The 23,633-nt window shown below is 43.2% G+C and overlaps 1 protein-coding gene across 1 annotated transcript in view; it reads right to left on the reverse strand.

Moving 5' to 3' along the window:
* Positions 1-13,887, reverse strand: part of LOC113647473 (BOLA class I histocompatibility antigen, alpha chain BL3-7-like) — a 189,315-nt gene extending 175,428 nt beyond the window's left edge. Inside the window, exons 1-5 of the mRNA XM_047818587.1 lie at positions 13,741-13,887; positions 13,085-13,339; positions 12,439-12,714; positions 11,873-12,154; positions 11,679-11,786 (exon numbers count right to left, since the gene is read on the reverse strand). Coding sequence (XP_047674543.1) covers positions 11,679-11,786; positions 11,873-12,154; positions 12,439-12,714; positions 13,085-13,339; positions 13,741-13,789 — 970 coding nt within the window. The 5' untranslated portion in view covers positions 13,790-13,887. The remainder of the gene's footprint in view (positions 1-11,678; positions 11,787-11,872; positions 12,155-12,438; positions 12,715-13,084; positions 13,340-13,740) is intronic.
* Between the last annotated feature and the right edge of the window lie 9,746 nt (positions 13,888-23,633).

Here is a 23,633-nt window from a genome sequence, read left to right on the forward strand (position 1 = left end):
GAATATCAACAAAGGTTCCTGAGCTCCTGAATGTTCAGGTGTTGCTGAAAAGCTTCTCACAGAGGAATCACACAGTGTACTGTCCTGTGTGTTTACTGTATTGTCTCATTGTTTCACACACACTCAGGAATATAAACATATGGATGTGACACACTCACAGCGACACTCACCAACTGATCCACACACACACACACACACACACAGCCACAGAAAGAGAGAGACAGAGAGAGACACTGCTCCTGACAGCTAACGGTGACTAATTAGTGGAAAGTCAAAGGGAGCAGGACGTCTTAACACTCGACGTGAGCAATCAGGACAAGAGGACGGGAAAATTACACACACACACACGGCTGATGAACGTGTGCTGAAATCATAGAGAGTGTAAGTAAGTGAGAGTGTAAGTGTGTAATCAGGATGAGAGGATGGGAAATTACACACATTCCTGTTCTGATGAAACTCAGGATAAAATCAGAGCGAGAGTCAGACGTGGAGAGAAAGACTGACGACCCACACGTCTTCATCTCAGCATAAAACCCATGAATACGTGATTTCCCTGTGTGTCAGGAGGATTGGCAGAAATGATTGCTAATCTATGCGCAGCACCAATCAGGGCCGATGTATAATGCATGAGTATAAAGAGGCCCTGATTCCTGGACTGATATCTACTGAGACGATGACTACCGTCACTGCTCCACACCATCGCTGCCCCACACCATCGGTGCTCCACACCATCGCTTCTCAACACCATTGCTGCTCAACACCATCTCTGCTCAACACCATTGCTGTGCCACACCATCACTGCTTCACACCATCGCTTCTCAACACCATCGCTGCTCAACACCATCGCTGCTCAACACCATCGCTTCTCAACACCATCGCTTCTCAACAACATCGCTTCTCAACAACATCGCTGCTCCACACCATCGCTGCTCCACACCATCGCTTCTCAACAACATCGCTGCTCCACACCATCGCTGCTCCACACCATCGCTTCTCAACACCATCGCTGCTCAACACCATCACTGCTCAACACCATCACCGCTCCACACCATCGCTTCTCCACACCATCGCTTCTCAACACCATCGCTGCTCAACACCATCACCGCTCCACACCAACGCTTCTCCACACCATCACTGTTTTATACCCTCACTGTTTCACACCATCACTGCTCCACACCATCACTGTTCCACTGTGATTGGTCAGAAGGTGTTGATTAATATTCCATAACAGCATCTCCAACAGTTGTTGACAATATTAATGTGTAATTATTGATATGGAGTTGTTTTCTATAAGGACGTTTTATCTATTATCTATGGAAGGAGACTCCAGTGTCAGCACCCTGGAACAGTCACAAGTAAAGGAGGAACTTTAGGTTTTCACACATCATGACAGACAAGTTTCTGCTTGGTGTTTTTCACTAACTCAAGAGAGAAAAGAGACACAAGTGAGAAATGATTGTTTATAGCTGCTATAACACGGAAAACAGGATCTATAAAGATGTATCACTCTATAAAAAGTAAATTTTTAATTTGGCTGCTCACAGTGTTTAAAGTTAACTCAGAATCCTGATTATGGCGGTTCTTCTGTGACACAGTTAGCTGAAAGACTTTTAATTCAATTCAGAACTGAATAAAAGATAAATACATTAAACATACACACAGTGTTAATTATAAATGTGACTACGAATGATGATGATGATAGTGTGTGTGTGTGTGTGTGTGTGTGTGTGTGTGTGTGTGTGTGTGTGTGTGTGTGTGTGTGTGTGTGTGAGAGAGAGAGAGAGAGAGAGAGAGAGAGAGAGAGAGAGAGAGAGAGAGATTATACTGAGCTATTTACAGGAGATATCAAGATGAGTGCATCATCATTTTACGCAGATTACATAAGAGTTTAGATTATATTTCATGAAGTGCTGATTCTGAAGAACACACACACACACACACACTGAGGTCACACACAAACACACACACACACACACACACACACACACACACACACACACACACACACACACACACACACACACAGTGTCCATGTACAGTACAGGATGGTTGTGTTTTATTTATAATCAGAGAAAGTGAGACAGGTCACAGGTTTACGCACACACACAGTTTTGGCTATTCAGAGAAAAAAAAATTAGATTTATTTTGACAGTACAAATGTGCACTGATACTGTTACATCACAGTTAGTGTACTTTCACTGATAACGTGTGTGTGCGTGTGTGTGTGTTTTATCAGTCAGCCGTCATCTTTGTGTTGTGCTGAAGTGCATCTTTTGACATTGGCTGGTATGAGCACAGAATGTCAGTGACCTCACACACACACACACACACACACACACACACACACACACACACACACACACACACACACACACACACACACACACACACACACACAGAGTTTTCAGTGTGAACTGGTATGAGGCAAATTCCTCCAGCTTTCACTTTACAAAACCACCACCACCACTCCACACACACACACACACACACACACACACACACACACACACACACACACACACACACACACACACACACACACACACACACACACACACACCTCTTGACCCTGACCTCAGAAGCAGGACAACGGCTCCTATTCAGCATGCCAGCAGGCAGATCTAGGGGTCAGAGGTCACAGTGTCTCACACTCGAATGCCAAAGGAGATACAGATCAATGAAGGGGTCACAACCCGACGACCCCCCCCCCCATCCCCAACACACACCGTCCCACACACTGAAGCTAATACTTCAAGTCCAAACAGAATTATTGAGAACATGTATGATGTCTCTTGTGTCTTCTTCTGTCTCTCTGTCCGTGTGCGTGTGTGTGTGTGTGTGTGTGTATGGGTGTGTGTATAAGTGTGTGTGAGTGTTTCTCTCTCTCACACAGCTGGGCAGTGACTGAATTCCAACAGGGAGGTGTGTTTTTTTTGTGGTGGTGGTGGTGGTGGGGGGGGGATTGCGATGGAGGTCAAAAGGAGAGTGGCGAGGGAGAAGGGGGGGGTGAAGGGTGGGTTAGAGAAACACAGACAGCAGGAGAGGCACATTGAGAGAAAGGTTAAAGTTCACAGCAACGCCTACACAGCATGAAGACACACACACGCCCCTCCCTCACTACTGGTATGGCCGTCTGGCACTGCTGCACCACTAAACCATCTGACATTTGAAGGAATGAATTAAAACAACATAGAGGAGGGGGGAGAGAGAGAGAGAGAGAGAGAGAGAGAGAGAGAGAGAGAGAGAGAGAGAGAGAGAGAGAGAGAGGGAGGAGAGAAATCAATTACTCCAGACTTCCCCCAAATTGACCTTTTTCTCTGCCAGCTGCTGGTTGGCCAAATTTCAAAAGCGCCAACAGGGCGCCGGCATCATAACTCTCCACATCATCACGCCATGTGAGAGAGAGAGAGAGAGAGAGAGAGAGAGAGAGAGAGAGAGAGAGAGAGAGAGAGAGAGACTCTGCAGGAGAAGAGATGCAAAAATTTGAGATAGAGAAAAGAGGTGAACAATGATGAAATGATTTGGTAATCCACTTTCCCATAAGTGCTCAATTTAGAGGATGAGAGAGAGAGAGAGAGAGAGAGAGAGAGAGAGAGAGAGAGAGAGAGAGAGAGAGAGAGAGAGAGAGAGAGAGAGAGTAGGCATGACAGATGCTGTGATTGGGTGATAGACATTCACGTTTATAGAGCTTATTTGTGTGTATGTAAGTGTGTGTGTATGTGTGTGTGTGTGTGTGTGTGTGTGTGTGTGAGAGAGAGAGAGAGAGAGAGAGAGAGAGAGAGAGAGAGAGAGAGAGAGACTAATCCCTGATGTGTATCTCTGTTTAAACTCATCTTTTCCTCTTGTCCTTTGGAGAGTGCTCAGAGGTCTCATCCTCCATAATCCTGTTACTGTACAAAACCCTCAAACACACACACACACACACACACACACACACACACACACACACACACACACACACACACACACACACACACACACACACACACACACACACACACACAGTCTCTCTACAGCTGGTCTGAAAGGTAAAACCTGATGCTTTATGCACTAGTCCACACGAGTTCTGTTACAAAGTGTATTGTCGTGTGTGTATGTGTGTGTGTCTGTGTGTGTGTATGTGTGTGTGTGTGTGTGTGTGTGTGTGTGTGTATGTGTGTGTGTGTGTGTGTGTGTGTGTGTGTGTGTGTGTGTGTGTGTGTGTGTGTGTGTGTGTGTGTGTGTGTGTGTGTTAATCACACTCTGTGTAGCCTACATTTCCCAGCAGAGATTAAATGGTGTTCTGTTAATCCGTGTGCTCTCCCGGAGAGGACAGAACAGCTCTGATTTAACATCTCAGAGCGGAATAATGAAAGCGCGCATTTTATAATGAAGTATTTATTTATAGTCAGCTTCAGTTCATATGCTAATGAGTGTAAGTACGTGAACGTTCGTTAGCTCTGTGCTGATTAACAGCTTGTTTCAGAAAATGCTTGACATCAATCAAGTAACTAAAAGGTAAAATCAGTGAAAATAGAGCTTATTAAAACACTTGAAGGGTTTCTCTCCTGGAGTCTGACTACTCAGAGACCTGGAACGTGTAGTGACTGTTACACAAAATATCTGATGAATAAAAATGTATGAAACGTGACGTTATTTTGGGTGGAACTAATTCAGACTGTAAAAGTTAACATTCATGACTGTAAAAGTTAACATTACACTAAAACAGTTTTATTTGAAATAAAACTCTCTCTCTTTCTGTCTGGTTTGAGGCTCTAGTGTGTAATGTGGTGTGGACTGTACTGTACTACACTGAGAGACTCAGTACTCTGCTGTCCTCTGGTGGAGAAAAACTGACATTAGTCTAAAAGAATAATTAGGGATGGAAAATTTATTCTTTTGGTGACATTGTGCACATGAAAACATTTTAAAAGTAAAGTACATTCAACAGAGCACAACATGACACAAACACAACTCAAAACAAGACACATAAACAGCCTGTACTGTTAGCATTAAAACGATAACCGAGTCAGTTAGAGGCTCATTTAAACTTGTCTGATTCTGACTGTTCTAGTTTAACCTTATTTTATTATTAAAACAGCTTTGGCTTAAACAAAAGACAGCACTTTAGGTCTATATTAAAGTTATAATAAACTATAATGGACATAAACTATAATGGAGTTTGGAGGGAGGGAGGGAGGGAGGGAGGGAGGGAGAGAGAGGGAGAGAGAGAGAGACCTTTTTTTTTTACTTTTTATCATCATTTATTTACACAAGTCACATATAATGAAAATCAGAAGTAACTAAATAAATAAAGAAATACATATTAAATAATTTCAACAAATTAGAATAAATTTGAATAAATAAGTAATTAGTTTATCTCTGATGAAAAGCAGAGAACAGAGCATTGTCACAAAACCACACTTCTTTAAACACATTTAAGTTGTTTTGGCATCAATGTCAGTGTTTTGTGCAATCTTGTTTTTCCGGCTCAGGTATATTGCCATTTTCACCTGACCAAACAAAAATTGATCAGTTGGCACCTGGACCTGTTTCTCCCGACATATTTAAAACCAAGAATAAAACAATTAAAATGTTCCATAAAAACACAAAGAAGGACTGTAACCTGGAGCAGTGCATGAAAGCATGAAAAACAGTTTCTGTCTGTGAACAGAAAGGGCAGTCATGTGCAACATCAGGGTTTACAATGAAAATAAAAGAGTTCACAGAGATAATACAGTGTAAAATCCTCAATTGGAGGTCGGCAGCTTTTTTGGTTAACAGTTGTTTGTACAGTGCCCTCCACTCTGGTTTAATATCATTATTAAAACCAAGTACACTTCTCTATGGGGTGTCTAACCTCCCACTCAGTTTTTTCTTATTTAAAACCTTAACACAGGCTCTGTAGAGCAGCTTCCTTGACATTGTCCCAAAGTCCATCTCCCCCTCGCCCCGGCACTCCATGAGGGGACTTTCACACACGTCAAGGTCAGGAGCGATGATCAGCTGTGGAAAGGGTTCTTCCTCTGCATGGCCAGTCTCTGTTTACCGATAGTCCATCAACAGAACACGCTCCTCAGACTTTTGGGAGGACCTCCAGTGGTGTAAGAGCTGATTGACGTGCAGGGACCGCAGTCCCATACACGCTGCTAGGTCCTCTGCCCGTGACAGGTCTGTTCCCATGATGTTCACTAGCTCCCATAGTGTTACGACCCCTGAGGAAATGAGAGTCTTGGACAGTGCTGAAATGGTCACACTGGAGATGTTTAGATGTGCACCATACACTAGAGGCTCTTCTAGCAGCCAGTGTAGATTTCTGCAGACCTTGTTTTGTTTTTTAAAAAGTTCCAAATTCCATGGTAAAAGTCTGGTAATCCAGTAACGTCCACCGTTTTTGTGTCTATTAAAAGCAATGTTCTTTCCAGCCCCATTCCTCTTACCGAGCATAGTATTACACTGGCTGCTGCTCTCCATACTAAATCTTTGTGTCCATTGAGGAGTCTCTGTATGAACTGGAGGTGGAAGGCTGCAGTTCTGCTGGATAACTGGACCAGCCCCTGACCACCTTCTTTTTTGGGAAGATGTAGAATGCTTTGCAGAATTGTCCGAGAAGAAATCCACCAGCAGGGCTGGTTGCTAGCAGGTTTGGCAGCAGATCCACGCATGCCAGTTTGTGCCAGAGGGATGACGCAGCAAGATTGTTGATGACCAGTGGTCGCCCCCTGTAGTACATCCTTGGGACCAGCCATTTCCACCTGCTCAGTCTGCCCTTCACATGCTCTACAGTGCCTTCCCAGTTTTTACTTAAAAACTCATTGTTACCAAGATAAACACCCAAGTACTGTACATAAAACCACCTCTTTTCCACACTAAACCTCCCAGGAGAGTATGTTGCCCGCCTCCACACTCCCAATTAAAATGACTTCACTTTTTGCCCAGTTGACTTTAGCAGATAGAATCTGAAAATCATTTAAAATAACATTTAAAACATTCACATAATTTTGTGCAGTTATCATAATGACTAAGTCATCTGCATATGCTGAGAGGCATATAGGGACATTAGTGTGAAATATAAAAAAACAGTAAGATACTTATCAGTTTACATAAAAGAGGTTCAATCGCAATGGTATACAACATGCCTGATAGAGAACAACCTTGTCGTATACCTCTGTACACTTTAAAAGGGGCACATAAACCACCATTAACACTCAATTTCACTGTACAACACCTTGATCATGGCTATAGAACCTGAGTTGAACCCAAAGGTTTCCAGCACCTTTCACAAATATTCGTGCTCAAATGCCTTTTCCTGATCTAGATAAATCAGACCAGTCTTTAAATCCAATAGTCTGGAGACGTCGAAAATGTCATGAATTAGATACACATTGTCAAATATGGACCTATCAGGCACACAGTATATCTGGTCCTGGTGAATGATCTGCTCCATAATCTTAAGGCTAACGCTTTTGAGAGCAGCTTACAGTCAGTGCACAGTAGAGTAGCAACACCGGGCGCCAGTTCCTCAAGTCCATCAGGTCTCCCTTTTTCAGCAGTAGTGTCAGGACGGCCCTCCTGCAGCTCAAAGGGAGTTCACCTCTCCTCATGTTGTCCCTTAGGACGTCCAGCACGTCCTGCTCTATAACTGCCCAGAATGCCTTGTAGAACTCAACAGGGAGAACATCTATACCTGGCGCCCATCCATTCTCCATCTCCTGGAGAGCCTTGTGAAGCGCCTCCAGTGTCAGCTCTTTGTCCATCTCCCTGGCTGCTTGCTCAGAGAGCTTTGGCAGACCCACCAAGAAACTCTTCTCCACCAACTGTGCCCCTGACCGCTCACTGCTGTATATCTTCGAAAAGAAGCTTACTGTCTGCTTGCAAAATTTCAGTGGGCACTGATAAGAGATCCCCTGATTCTGTTCGTAAAGCATGTATGAACCTTTTCTGTCCATTCTTTTGCTCTAAACTGAAGAAGAACTTAGATGGAGCATTCATCTCATTTGCGCTTTTAAAGTGTGAGCAGACCAGCGCCCCCTGTGCTGTGATGTCTAACAGTTCATTCATTTTGCCCTCAATATGCCCTTGATTTCCTGTGGCCTCCAAACGCTGGAGTTCCACTATTTCTATTCCCAGAGCTTTCAGAGATCTAACAATGTCTCTTGTGACATTGAGAGTGTACTGATGACAAAATCTTTAATTTGTGTCTTACTCACATCCCACCTCTGCTGTAATGAACTAAAAGCTGCCTTCTGAGATTTAAAACAATTCCATAAAAAAATAAAAGACTCTCTAAAATTAGCATCCTCTAAAAGTGCAGTGTTAAAATGCCAGTAGGCACTCTTATTCTTTACATTCTTTACTGTACCATACTATGGTCAGAGATACCTACTGGAACAATAAAACAAAAAACACTTTGTAAAAGACTAAGTAGATGCTTAAAACAATAAAAACAATCTAATCTTGCCAGGGAGAGTGTGTTATCAATAGCATGGGCCCACATGTACTTTTTTATTGAAATGTCTCCATACGGAATATCATCTAGATCATGGGCCGCCATACAGGCGTTTACGGGACGCTGCATGAGGTTCTGTGTGGTTCTGATCTAAAATATCTCCAGTACAGTTAAAATCACCAGCCAAAACTAAAATGTCATCAGTGTTGCAGCTAGCAATCACGTTGCTAAGCTTATCTAAAAAAAAAACCATCCTCTCCACTGCATTGGTGGGAGCGTACACACAGATAAAAACTAAAACCTCATTCTCATAAAAAGTTTTCACTTTTAAAAGCCTCCCATTTAAATTCTCTTCAACTGAATAAGAACAAGGAATAACATTCCAAGTAAAAAGCAAGTCGTGGCCTAAAGGTTAGAGAGTCTGACTCGTAATCCTAAGGTTGTGGGTTCGAGTCTCGGGCTGGCCACGACTGAGGTGCCCTTGAGCAAGGCACCGAACCCCCCAACTGCTCCCCGGGCGCCGCAGCATAAATGGCTGCCCACTGCTCCGGGTGTGTGTTCACGGTGTGTGTGTGTTCACTGCTGTGTGTGTGCACTTTGGATGGGTCAAATTCAGGGAACGAATTCTGAGTATGGGTCACCGTACTTAGCTGTATGTCACGTCACTTTCGTCAAAATCACCAACCCATCCGACTCCTTCACCCAATCAGCAGCATTGCTGAGATCACTGTAGGTTTCCTGAAGCATGACAACATCAATGTGCTTCTGTTTTAACAGTTCATATAATTAAAATTTAAATTTAATTTAAATTTGTTATGCTCTTTTGCTCCATTAATATTTAAACTCGCAACATGGATTCCAGTCATTAAGAAAAAGAAAATGGGTAAAAGGGTAAGAACCTAGTATAAAAAACATCACACACACTATTAGTTGTCATCAGAGTTTTCCCTGTTCACTTTAGTGATCATTTTCTTTAAACAAAAGATTTCCATATCAATAAATCATCCTTCCTTTCTAAAATGTTTTACATCATGTAGAAACTGTTTATGATCAGGGAAAAACACATCTATTGCCACATCCTTCTGCCATTTAATGTTTTTTAAAAAACCTTTTCAGCACTGTGAACAACATTTAACTGTTCCTCCTGGGAATCAACGTTTAAGACAGAGTCTGACGCATAGTCATCACTATCTGATTCTCTCTGCTCTGCCTTCGTATCTTTTTACCTTTCTTTTTCCTTTTTGTTAGTATTTTAAACATGGACTAATCCACCATCTCCACATCTCCCCTGTCCACTTTCACTGGTGTAGTGGCCGGTATTTCCAGGCGGTTGATCTGCACCTCTGTGCCAGCCTTGGACAGCGCAGGCAGCTCTAGCACTGTGCCAGAAGCCACTAGGCTTTTCTCAGTTGAGCATGGCCTTTCTCTGTCCAGTTCAGCCAGACACAGCTTCTCCCGGTCTGGTTCGGCTGAGCATGGCTTCACCGTGGCCGGTTCAGCTGAAAGGGGCTTTTCCGGTGTTGCTTCAGTTGCTACAGTGGGCTTCTGAGCTGCTGGCTGGGCTTGGGGCTCACTCACCTGCTTTTGGTGCAGCAGCAGCTCCAGGACCCTCAGCAGCCTGCCGAACTGTAGCCACAGGGGGAACGACCACAGCAGGCACATCTGCAACATTCTTACCCCTTTTCCACCAAAAAGAACAAGATGTCCAGTTTTACCACATTTAAAACATTTTATATTGGCATCAGAAGAAACGTATATGTTGTAGTCAAACCCTTAATCCTGAATTTAAACACAGAATTTAATTCTTCAACACCCTTTTTAAAAATCATAAAAGCCACTCTTCTAGAAGATAGCAGGTGTTTGACCAGTAAAGATTTACTTCCAAGGGGGATTCTCTTAATTTGGGGAGATCATTCGCTCGTACTGAGTCAACTCTTTACCAATCATTTCATCTGTTATAGATGAAGGAGGGACATTAGACATAACCACCTTTTTTAACAGGAGAACTGAGGGCTAATTTAAAACTAATTTAAGCTCGTTGTTAATCACAATGCCTTTCTGAGTCAGCTTTCTAACCTTTTCAACATTATTTGGAAAGACAACAATTGCACTGTTCATTCTGGAGGCAGAGACAATATTCTCATGCCCCACTACATAGCCGATCGCTAACGCACACTCCTCTACACTCGCTGCACACACCACCATCACACCGTGCCGGCGAGTCAAACTTTCATGCTTTGTGTTCGGATCCGTCATCGCCATGCCATGCTGCTCTGACAATCTACTCACACACACACACTCACACACACACACACACACAGTTATTTCCCCTCTTAAACACACTCTCACATAAATAATTATGATATATCTGAGATGTTTAAACAGAACAAATTGCACTTAGTGATGAAAAAATTGGAAAAATGCCAACCGATCTCACACGCTCCACATTTGTTTGTGTGCGTGAAATGTTCAGGAGATTATTGCTGACCTGCTAAACGTCTTACAAGTAGCAAATTGTCTTATTTTTCTCTATATAAACAATGAGCCTGTACATTAACAGTTTGTTAGCTAGCAGTTTAGCTCAAAATGGTAGCAACCTGAAAACACGATCGAGACTCCGCCCACTTCCATCTGACTCATTAAAACTTAAACTGATTCTGTTACTAAAAATAGTTCTAATCTATCTATATACATCCCCACCATAATCCAAATGCGATTGAATCGTGTGTATTTATAGCAAAGAAGAATCTTCTCATCCAATGTTACCAATTATTTTCAGGGGAAAGTAACACCGGAATTATTTCTTTATAAATGTAATCACATTTCAATGTACTGATACATTTATGGTACATAATTCTGTGTACCTGTCAGAAATCATCAGCTGCTGATTAAAAAAAAAAAAAAAAAAACATTAATCTCAGCTCTGAGCTGAAGATTTAATGGGAGAAGAAATCAGCTCTGAGCTGAGATTTAATGTGAGCTCAGTCTTTTCTGCTGGAGTTTCAGTCCACACACACAGATTTTTCTTCCATATGACACTGTAACCATCATCATGTCATACTCTCTCACTTCAGCAGGAAGACACACAGTCATACTTTAGTTGGTGGAGGAAGACTCTTCAGAGGCTGGAGCAGGTCTGAAGCCTGAAACACAGATGATGGACAGACATTTATTCATCAAATCTCCTTCAAGAATTAGAAAGTGTAAATCTGTTCTCTGAAAACCACATCTGCCTCCTTCCTCCTCTCACCAGAGTTCTTCTTCTTCCAGACCATAATTCCAGCAACAATGGCACTGAGAACAACGAGAACAATGAGAGCCACGACTACACCAATGATGATAGCCATCGATCCTCCACCTGTTTAATCAGCCCAGAGTCTTTATTATCTGCTGCAGCAGGAAATCAGATTATTTTTTTCTACTGTATGTGGAGTTGATCAGGACCTTTTGGTACTTCTAGCACTAACTCCTTCTCCAAGCTGCTGTGCTGAATCACACAGGTGTAGGTGTGTTTCTGCAGCTCCTCAGCTGGGACTTTCAGAATGCTTCTCTTCTGGAAGCTTCCATCCTGGTTGGGTAACGTCTCTCTGAGATCCACGTCTTCATGCACGTCCTCTCCGTCCTTCCTCCAGGAGATCATCACTGCTTTAGGGAAGAAACCTGTAGCGTGACACACCACCTCTGGAGAAGGCGAGTGTTTCTGGAATACTGACACTGTAGGAGGATCTGCAGAGACACAGAGACAGAAATATTAAAGTTCTCTTCTGTTCTTCATGTCTAAACTCCTTATGTGATCAAGAATTTCTGGCTACTAAGATGTAAAAGAGTTTTTATAAGCTTTTAATGTTTTCAAACAATTTAGAGAATATAAATAATCAGACCACATGAGAAGAGAGACTGTGTGTGTGTGTGTGTGTGTGTGTGTGTGTGTGTGTGTGTGTGTGTGTGTGTGTGTGTGTGTGTGTGTGTGTGTGTGTGTGTGTTAGTTACAGTAACAAATCCCACTTTACCTTTCCTCTCCAGAGTCTCTTTGCCATGAGACATGTACTGCTTTAACCAATCAATACACTCAAATTCCAGGAAGTTCTTCCACACTTTATTATTACCAGGATTATTATCCCTCTTGTTCTTGGTCATCACAGCTTGTGGTTTAGCTGCAGTCCATGTGAGAGTTGTCAGATCATAACTGATGAAATCTTCTCCATCATAACCAAACTGATTGTATCCTCTAACAGTCCCATCATCCTGGAGTTCACAGCCAAACATCAGCTGCACTGTGTGTACTCCTATGCACACACACACACACACACACACACACACACACACACACACACACACACACACACACACACACACACACACAGAGAGAGAGAGAGAAAGTGGTGAGTGTGATGAGGTTCAGCTGAGCTCTGTCTTTTCTATATTCCCCAAACACCAAACTTTACTAATCATTGAGTTTTTCCATCATTCACACATTTACATCTCATTTACACTGAATTTCTCTTTCATTTCTATCTCATTTCTCTGAAACTCTTTATTTTCAGTGTGATTTTGTCTCATATTAAAGACAGCAGATTTACTTCTTTATCTTTACACTGATCAGGAGTGAGGAGTTAGAAAGTGACACACCTTCAATCTGTATGTATGTGTGTTTACCTGTAGTCTGATTAAAGTGCTGCATTTGCGTAATCACAAGGGCTTTGTAGAGATCCTGATGTTCCTTCGCAATCTGCGTGATCCTGTTCCAGTGATCTGGATCATCAGAATGTATCCACTCCATCTTTTTGACTTCTCTCCTCTCACTGTCATAGTAGCCAAACTGATGTCCATCCAGCAGACCAACATCAGTGAATTCTGGGAAATTTGTTCCAGGTGTAAATGCAGTGATGAAATACTGCAGCGAGTGTGTGACTATAAAAGTGTAAAAACACACATTAACATTACATCACTAACTCAACACACACTGGACATACTATAAAGATCAAACAGACATTCAGCTGTGCATTTAAATCTTTTATTCAAAAATAATAATAAAAACTCACCTCAAAATTAAATATTAAAAGATTAGTTAATACTACTACTACTACTACTACTACTACTACTACTACTACTACTACTACTAATAATAATAATAATAATAATAATAATAATAATAAAGTTCATATTTCTGTTTTACTTGGTGAGAGATTTATTTATTTATTAACTGTATCATTTATGTGTAACTGATTTGCCCTTATCACAGCTTTATCGTTAAACTTTATTATTAGAGAGTAAATAAATGTAGTAAAGACAGTAAACATTACAGAACTCACCTGCTGATGAAAGATGAAGAGAAAATGTGAAGAAGATCAGAGTCTTCATCACTGTGCTGCAGAGTGACGTCTCTCATTGTCTGAGCACTAAAACACTAAATCTATTATTTAAGATCTACAACTTCCACTGTAACTCTCTTTATCTCTGTTTAACTCCACTGTAACTCTGTATATAAAGTCTCTTTAACAGCTGGTCATTCATCAGCTGAGTTCCACGAGAATGTTTTTCCGTTTTCAGAGGGAGAGATTCTGATTGGCTCTGACCAACTAAAACTCAGAGTGAAAACCAATAAGAATTCAGGATTCAGTCAAGTTACGGGTTTCTGAGGAGATCTGGGGAGATTTATTCTGAAAGTGAATGAGGAAGTCCTAAAAGGCCATGCTATATATATATAATTTTATCATGAGCTGTGCATAAGAACATGTTCTTAAAAAAAAGAAAAGAAAGCTCTTACATCACAGAACAATAAATAAATAAATAAAATATTTTTTTTAATAAATGCGCAACAAAACGAATAAACTAAAAATATGTATTTAAGAGAATAAAGGCTTAAAGTTTTAAGAATACCTTACATATTATCAATGGGATACATGCAGAGATCATGAGAAAACAAAAATTAAGTCGTTATCACAACAAAACAAGAAAGAAAACTTCTGTAGGAAAGAGTGTATGATCAGAACATATATTTCACTAATATAATTTTATCTATTCGATCTATTCGATCTATTCGATCTATTTGATCTATTATTATTATTATTATTATTATTATTATTATTATTATTATTATTATTATTAATAAATAAAGCTTATTGTGTGTCTACATGATCTTACCAATACCCTTCTCATCTGTTGTTTCTGGGATTTTTCTTTATTTTATTAATATCTGTCTGGTTTTCAGATTGTGGAATTGCCCTTTCACTGTGGTTTGCACATTGTTTGATCTTCACCTGAATTTTTGAATAAGTAGATGCCTTACAGTTTATTGCTGCCTTTTTTCTAAATAAATTTATACTGCAATTACATCTGCTACCACCTGCTTTAAAACTGTACACATTACCCACCATTAAACTTCAGCACACTTTTAATATCATGGTATAAACCTAGTAACCAGATAGTTGTGTTCCACTCGGTCAAAAGCTTCCTCCTGATCAATGTATATAAAACCCATATTCAGCCCAAATAGCCTTGGAACATGAAGAATTTCTGTCAAACCAAGGAAATGTTACTGAATATGGACTTCAAGTACATTATTCTCTAGTTTTTGTTTTTGAGAACTGCCCTCTTACAACTTAAAGGTAGTAGTCCTCTCATTAAACTGCTGTTTAGCATATCTTCCCCATGACATCCTGGAAAGACCAAAATTCTGCTGGAATTACATCAATGCCAGGTGTCCTACCACCCTCAATGCTCTGTAGAGCTTTTTGCAGATACAATGTCTCTATGTGGTGGATAAAATGTTCTTTTTCTCAAAGCTAAAAAAGTACTTATATGGTGCATCCAACAGGATGGCGTTCTGGAAGCATTATATTACTAGGAAGCATTATATTACTAGTGCACCATGTGCCTTAACACCTAGGAGATCTGATAGCTTTTTCCTTTTAGCTGTGAGAGACAGAATGTGTTTCTGGTCATTCATTGACTATTCCAGAGATTGCAGGTCTTTCGTCAGAAGTTCTTCTGAGGTTAACTGAAGTCCACTTAAATTATGTTTCTCAGCTGTATGAAGGAGTTGTTTGTGAGAGGGCATGTGGGGCTCTACAGGGTTATGATCAGGGTTCTTTAATGTGCAATTTAAATCTCCAGCCTCTAATAAAATTTCTTCACTGTTACAGATTTCTAAAATTGTTCATAGTCTGTCTAAAAACCCCAATCTATCCACTGGGGAAGTTGGGGCATATAGACAAATAACAAAAACATGTTTCTCATAACAGTCTGCCAGCAACCAGCTCCTCCATACTGTGCGAGATATGAATGAAATTTCTCAAGAATTAAATAGTGAAAGTAAGGTTCAGGAAAGAAAGGCCAGCCTATGTGTTCAGTCAACAACATTTCTCTCATTACTGTGGTTTTCACTTTGGGAAAATATTGTGTTCTTCATTTCATATAACTCTGCTCTCTTCCTACTGTCTCTTGATTCACTGACAGCCAATAAGAAGTGAAAGAGCTAGGACATTTAACTACCATCACTATGTTCCTTCTCTTCTCAACCTTGCCCCAACTGGAAAAACTGCACTCAGCTACAAAACTACCTGAACCTTGGGAAAGGAGTGTACAAGGTGCTCTTTCTGCAGCTCTGTGTTATTGCTATTAATATTGTTATTTCACCAGGTCTGATTTACTCCTGAGCAAGTAAAAGTTTGATGTTCATCAAGTAAAAAGTAAAATACAAGTAGAAAAAATAAAGCTTATTAAAACACCAGACAGGTTGTTCTCCTGACGTCTATCTGCACTGAGATGAGGAAAATGTAGTGACTGATGAAAAACCTGATTAATTAATTAATTTATGAAGCTTATGAGATCGACTTCACAGTAAAAAATTCTGGATATCGTTCAGTTAAATTGGTCTTGACGGTAAAAGTTTACAGACTGTAAGCATTACACAAAAAAAAATTTTTTTCAGAAAAAACACTGTAAATTAGTTGTGGTGTGTGAAGTGGTGTGGACTGTACTGACAGCTGATTTACATAAATTTAAACCTGGTTTTGTGTTAATAAAAATAATTTTAAGGCAAATACCACTGAATCTTATATGTATCTTTTCCAAAAAAATGCCTTTTTCATTCACTATTGCCAGATGTATTCAGTGGAATGTAGCAGAGTGATCAAAGGATTGCTCCATTGATTAATTAAAATATTCGTTAGTTCGTCGTGATAAAATGCATATCAAACCTTTATACTGTAGTGTAAAAACGATTTAAAAATAGAATAAGTAAGACAGGACAAGCTTAGCATTATAAGAAATATAAGAAAATTGATTTGCATTTTAAAGGTAAGATCTTTGCATGTAACAATAATTGTTTTAATAATAACAATAATTTGTTTCATTCGAATTTCCTTATAAGATTGAATCACATTTCAAATGTACATTTATTGGATATAATACGTTTGTGTAGCCGTCAGAAATCACCAGCTACTTATTTTAATCTTACTGCTAAAATGCTCCTGCTGTCTTTCACTTTAAATGTTAATTCTGTTTTGTCTTGTCTTATCGTCCATATAAAGAACATCACAGCTATGTGCTAGTTACAAACATCAACATAACAGTGTGTTGTGAAATGCTGTGATAGAAAAAAAATTAAAAAATGCTGTTGATCTTTTTTTTCAATAATTAACAATGTGTTTTATTGATTTATATTTACAGCATTTGGCAAACACCCTTATACCAGAGAAAAACAAATATGCTTTTAAGTCTAGGATACAGAATACAATCAACCTAAAATTGTTCAGGTTTTTTTTAACATGCACATAAGAAACAAAGGAAAAGTGCTAGTTCAAGTGTTTCAGGAAGTGGTTGGTCTTTACGTGTCGTTTAAAGTGACTCAACTGTCCGGACCCCTGGGGAAGTTCCTTCCACCACCTTGGTGCCAGAACAGAAGAGAGTCTTTCTGCATACTTACCTCTTACCCTGAGAGATGGTGGGACCAGTCGAGCAATGCTGGTAGATCTGAGGGAGTGAGGTGCAGTGCGAGGAGTCATAAGCGCTTTGAGGTAAGAGGGAGCTTATCCATTTTTGGCAAGCATCAGTGTTTCGAATCTGATGTCGGCAGCTACTAAAAGCTTGTGGAAGGAGTGCAGCAGTGGGCTGGTATGTGAGAATTTAGGTAGGCTGAAAATAAGTCATGCAGCTGCATTTTGGATCATTTGCTGACAACAAATTGCATTCATAGGTAGACATACCAGCAGTGAGTTGTAATAGTCCAGTCTTGAAATTACAAAAGACTTAACAAGTACCTGGGCAGCCTGTTTGGACAAAAATGGCCGAATTCTTCTGATGTTGTAGGGACAAAACCGACATGAGCACATGGCATTATTGACTTGTGAGAAAAGGAGAGTTGTTTATCCATGGTTACCCCAAGGTTGCAAGCTGTAACTGAAGGGGAGATCAGATCATTGGCCAGGGATATTGCAAGGTCATGACCTGGGGATGAATCACCAGAGATGATCAGCAGTTTGAGAGATCTGAGCAGAAGCTGTAGTATCTGAGGGCGAGAAGGAGAATAACAGTTGAGTGTCATTAGCATAGGAGTCTTAAGAGAACCCATGTGAGGAAATAACTTTACTAAAAGAGTGAGTATACAGAGAAAAAAGAAGACCATTCATGGTTTTCCCACAGGTATGTGTGTGTGTAACCGCGTGGTAACCTGTCCGGCAAACTTTATATGCGTGTTACTCAGGGGCGTCACTAGGCCCTTTTTAGGGGTGCTTTAGCCCCCCTAAACTTCTGCCCAGCCCCCTAAAAAATTATTTGATTAATTATTTTTTGATCGCTTCAGTCCCCTTTAAAAACACATTTGAAGCGCCGACAAGCTGCGTCTGTCAGCTTACTCCTCCGAAGCCCACTTTCGTGGCGCGCACTGGTGACGTCATCCCCAAGTCGCATGACTTTTATAACTCGGTAGCGCTATTTAAGCGTGCCGTTCATGCTGGATTGTCGCCAGATGATCTTTCGTCCCTACGTGGCGATTTCTGAGTCACTCTTGCCATCTACCAGCCCGAGTATATTCTGTGCCCCCTCTGCTGTTTGTTTCCTTGTGGACTTCCCCTTCTCGGAGTAATTTTCCCTGGGATTTTTTATGTGAGTTGTTCATTCATTGCTGCCGGTTGTTTTTTCCGGTTTTTGCCGTTAGGATTTTTCTTTTTCTGTGTGGATTATTTTTTTGGATTACCCGTGCTTGGATTTACTTACTTTTCTGTGTGGATTACCTTCTGCCCGTGTTTGGATTGTTTATTTTTCTTGTGCATCGAACTTCCTATTTTGTGACTGTTACGCCCGTGGCGTAAGACTAGCACCTGTGCTCTGTTTCCCTCTGCTACTGTTTCTGTCAGCCCTAGACTCTGCCCGGCTACTTCTCCTGTGCTATATATATATTTATATACAACAGTTATTTTATATATTATATTATATATTATTATACCCTTTTCCATTTCAATAAATCCTCTTTTTAGACACTGGCCTGCGTTTGGGTTCTCCTCCCTTGCACCCTCCTCTGCTCGCTGTCAATATCATCTGGCCAACAATGAACCCAGCAGGATCTCAGGAGTTGCAGTCTCAGCTCAACTCCTTGTCCAAATCCTCCGCTGCGCACGAGCGCCAACTCAAGGAGATAGCTGCATCCACCAATGAGCTCATTCGGCTCACCACACAACAGGCCTCCTCGCCTTTTCCAATGCCACCTGCCCAGCCCCCTACCTGTGGTCGAGCAGAACCAAAACCCCATTCGGGAGCCACATCTGCCCCATCCCGAGCGTTTCTCTGGCGAGGCAGGACTTTGCCGTGCCTTTTTGATGCAGTGCTCTGTGATCTTCGAGCTCCAACTCTCTTCCTTCCCTTCGGATCGGTCTAAGGTAGCATACATTATCTCTTTGCTATCTGGGAAGGCCAAGATCTGGGCTACAGCAGAGTGGGAACGTCAGTCCGTCATCTGCTTCGCATTCGATGCCTTTTCGGCTGAGCTGCGCAAGGTTTTCGACTCCACTCTGCCTAAGATGAATGCCACTCAAGCCTTGTTCGAATCATCTCAGGGGTCCCGCTCTGTGGCTGAGTACGCTGTGGATTTTCGCATGGCAGCTGGGGACAGTGGGTGGAACCCCACGGCGCTCTACGATGCGTTCTACCGCGGCCTGTCCCCGCAGGTGAAGGATAAACTCGCGGCCAGAGAACTCCCCGACGAGCTCGACGACCTGGTTTGTCTGGCAACCAGGATTGATCGCCGTATCCAGGAACGAAGGCAGGAGAGACACCCAACCCGTTCCTGGTCTTCCAGAACCCCATATGCCAGGTCTCTTTTCGAGCCAGGCAGATCACACTTGCCTCCCAGAGACCCGTATGTCAAGCCCTGCTCGGAATCTAACAAATCGCACTCACATCCACCTCCCCAGCCCATGGAGATAGGACGGCGCCTCCTGTCCTCAGCAGAGAAGGAGCGGCGCCGGGCCCACGACCTCTGTCTTTACTGTGGCAAGGCAGGACATTTTGCTTTTGCATGCCCAGCAAAAGACAGGGCTCGCCGTTGAAGGAGGAGCCCGCAGCGAGCCTCTGGTGTCTAGCCTCCCCCAAGCCACTACTCCGAGCATGTTTCCAGATCAAGAGCCATGAACATGATCTAGCGGTCTTCGTCGACTCAGGAGCTGATGCTGAGTTCCTCGACGAGGAGTTAGTGCGTCAGCTGGAGATCGAAACCGAACCTCTACTCACCAGTCTCCAGGTACGGGCCCTGGATGGCCATATCCTTCACCGAGCTCGCTACCGTACCAAGCCCCTGCTGGTGTACATCACCAATGAACACACGGAGTGGATCTCCTTTCTTGTTATCCCCTCGCCTCACACCCCTGTCATGTTTGGATTACCCTGGCTTCAGAAGCATAACCCTCACCTGGATTGGTCCAGTGGCCGGGTCCTTGGTTGGGGAATCTACTGCCAGGCTCACTGCCTGACCACATTGACACCACGCCCGTTATTAGTCAAGGAGGACCTGCCATCTGACCTCTCTCTGGTGCCGTCTGAATATCATGATCTGGGACAAGTCTTCAGTAGAGCTCGTGCCACTTCTCTGCCACCTCATAGACCTTATGACCGTGCTATCAACCTCCTGCCAGGCACTGCCCCGCCTCGGGGGCGCCTTTATCACTTATCCAAGCCCGAAAGGGAAGCCATGACCCAGTATATACAGGAGTCTGTGGAGTCAGGTATTATCCACCCGTTGTCATCCCCAGCCGGTGCTGGGTTTTTCTTTGTGGAGAAGAAGGATGGTACTCTACGGCCCTGTATCGACTATCGGGGCCTTAATGCCATCACCATCAAGAATCGCTACCCGCTGCCACTCATGACCTCCGCTTTTGAGCTCCTCCAGGGAGCCACCCTTTTCTCCAAGCTGGACCTTCGGAATGCCTATCACCTAGTCCGCATTCGGGAGGGTGACGAATGGAAGACCGCATTCAACACTCCCACTGGTCATTATGAGTACCTGGTGATGCCGTTTGGCCTCACTAATGCCCCGGCAGTTTTTCAAGCACTGGTGAATGACATTTTACGGGACATGTTAAATCTGTTTGTGTTTGTTTACCTGGACGATATTCTGATCTTTTCTCGCACACCCGAGGAACACACCCGTCATGTCCGTGCAGTGCACCAGAGGCTTTTGCAGAACCAACTGTACGTGAAGGCTGAGAAATGTGAGTTTCATGTCACCAAGACCACCTTCTTGGGCTTCATTCTGGCAGCAGGGAGTGTTCGGATGGACCCCGACAGAATCAAGGCTGTTAGGGATTGGCCCCGCCCTGGAACACGTAAGCAGCTCCAGCAGTTCTTGGGATTTGCCAATTTCTATTGGCGATTCATCCGGGGCTACAGCTTTGTCGCTGCACCCTTGCACCAGCTGACTTCTCCACTTCAACCCTACTCATGGGGGCCTCAAGCCGAGCAAGCCTTCCGGAAGCTGAAGCAGCTTTTCACCTCTGTCCCCATCCTCACCTTGCCGGATTCCACGCGACAATTTGTGGTTGAAGTTGATGCATCTGATACCGGTGTTGGGGCCGTTTTGTCTCAAAGGAACACAAAGGACAATAAACTTCACCCGTGTGCCTTCTTTTCTCGTCGTCTCTCCTCGTCCGAACAGAACTACACTATTGGCGAACGTGAGTTACTGGCAGTCAAACTCGCCCTGGAGGAATGGCGGCACTGGTTGGAGGGTGCTGAACAACCGTTTCTGGTCTGGACGGACCATAAGAATCTCGAGTATCTCCAGACAGCCAAAAGACTGAAACCCCGACAGGCTCGTTGGGCACTCTTCTTTGGCAGATTCAACTTTACACTGTCTTATCAGCCGGGAACGAAGAACGGGAAGCCAGATGCTCTTTCTCGTCAGTTCTCCCTCGACCACGTCGAGGCCACCGCTGAGCCAATTCTTCCTCACTCTGTCACTGTTCGAGCGCTCCGACTCGGGATCGAGAGAAGAGTTCAGCAAGCCGTGTCTAACCTGCCGATTCCTACTGACTGTCCAGTAGGCAAACTCTATGTTCCTGATCAGCTCCGTTCCCAAGTTCTCCAGTGGTGTCACAATTCCAGGCTTTTCTGTCACCCCAGTTTCCCTCGGACCCTATCAGTTCTCCAGCGATGTTTCTGGTGGTCCTCGCTCAGACGTGACACACGGGATTTTGTCGCGGCCTGCCCTGTATGTGCACAACACAAGAGCTCCCGATCTCACCCAGCCGGCCTCCTGCGACCTCTGCCGATCCCTTCTAGACCTTGGTCTCATATTTCGCTCGATTTCGTCACCGGTCTTCCCCTTTCTGATGGCTACTCCACTATCCTCTCTGTGGTCGATCGCTTCTCTAAGCTTGTCCATTTTGTTCCCCTGACCAAACTTCCTTCGGCCAAAGAAACGGCTTTGCTCCTTCTCCAACATGTTTTCCAGCTCCACGGCATTCCCCAGAACATAGTCTCTGACAGGGGACCCCAGTTTACCTCCAATTTTTGGAAGGAATTTTGCCAGCTCTTAGGCGTCTCCATTAGCCTTTCCTCTGGGTTTCACCCGCAATCCAATGGGCAGACAGAACGACTCAACCAGGAGCTGGAGATGGGCCTTCACCTCCTCTGTGCCGAGGATCATTCGTCTTGGGCCTCCAACTTGGTATGGGTCGAGTATGCCCATAACTCTTTGCCCTCTGCTGCCACGGGCCTGTCCCCTTTTCAGGCTGCCTATGGCTATCAGTCCCCATTGTTCTCCTCTCAGGAGCTTGAAGCCTCAGTTCCTTTGGCCTTGGCCCTCGTGAGATGCTGTCGTCAAGTCTGGAGAAGAGCTCGCCTTGCCTTGCTGAGATCGTCCCGGAGCTATGCTTGCTGGGCCAACCGCAGACGCCGCCCCGCTCCTCCTTACCGTGTCGGGCAGCGGGTGTGGCTTTCCACCAAAGACCTACCGTTGAAGCTGGCATGTAGGAAGCTGGCTCCCCATTTCGTTGGCCCGTTCCCTATATCTAAGGTGATCAACCCAGCTGCGGTCCGGCTCAAGCTGCCCAGAGTGTTGCGCATCCACCCCACGTTTCACGTTTCCAGGCTGAAACCTGTCCAGGCCTGTGCGCTTGCCATCTACTAGCCCGAGTATATTCTGTGCCCCCTCTGCTGTTTGTTTCCTCATGGACTTCCCCTTCTCGGAGTACTTTTCCCCAGGATTTTTTATGTGAGTTGTTCATTCATTGCTGCCGGTTGTTTTTTCCGGTTTTTGCCGTTAGGATTTTTCTTTTTCTGTGTGGATTATTTTTTTGGATTACCCATGCTTGGATTTACTTACTTTTCTGTGTGGATTACCTTCTGACCCTGTTTGGATTGTTTATTTTTCTTGTGCATCGAACTTCCTATTTTGTGACTGTTACGCCCGTGGCGTAAGACTAGCACCTGTGCTCTGTTTCCCTCTGCTACTGTTTCTGTCAGCCCTAGACTCTGCCCGGCTACTTTTCCTGTGCTATATATATATTTATATACAACAGTTATTTATATATATATATATATATATATATATATATGTTTGTGGCTATTGATTTATACCCTTTTCCATTTCAATAAATACTCTTTTTGGACACTGGCCTGCGTTTGGGTCCTCCTCCCTTGCACCCTCCCCTGCTCGCTGTCAGCGTCATGTTTCGGCTCCTCCCCTGAACTGAGTCTGTGTAGATTCAGC

The sequence above is a fragment of the Tachysurus fulvidraco genome, chromosome 9 (genome assembly GCF_022655615.1).
Source record: "Tachysurus fulvidraco isolate hzauxx_2018 chromosome 9, HZAU_PFXX_2.0, whole genome shotgun sequence".
In the NCBI taxonomy this organism is placed as follows: domain Eukaryota; kingdom Metazoa; phylum Chordata; class Actinopteri; order Siluriformes; family Bagridae; genus Tachysurus; species Tachysurus fulvidraco.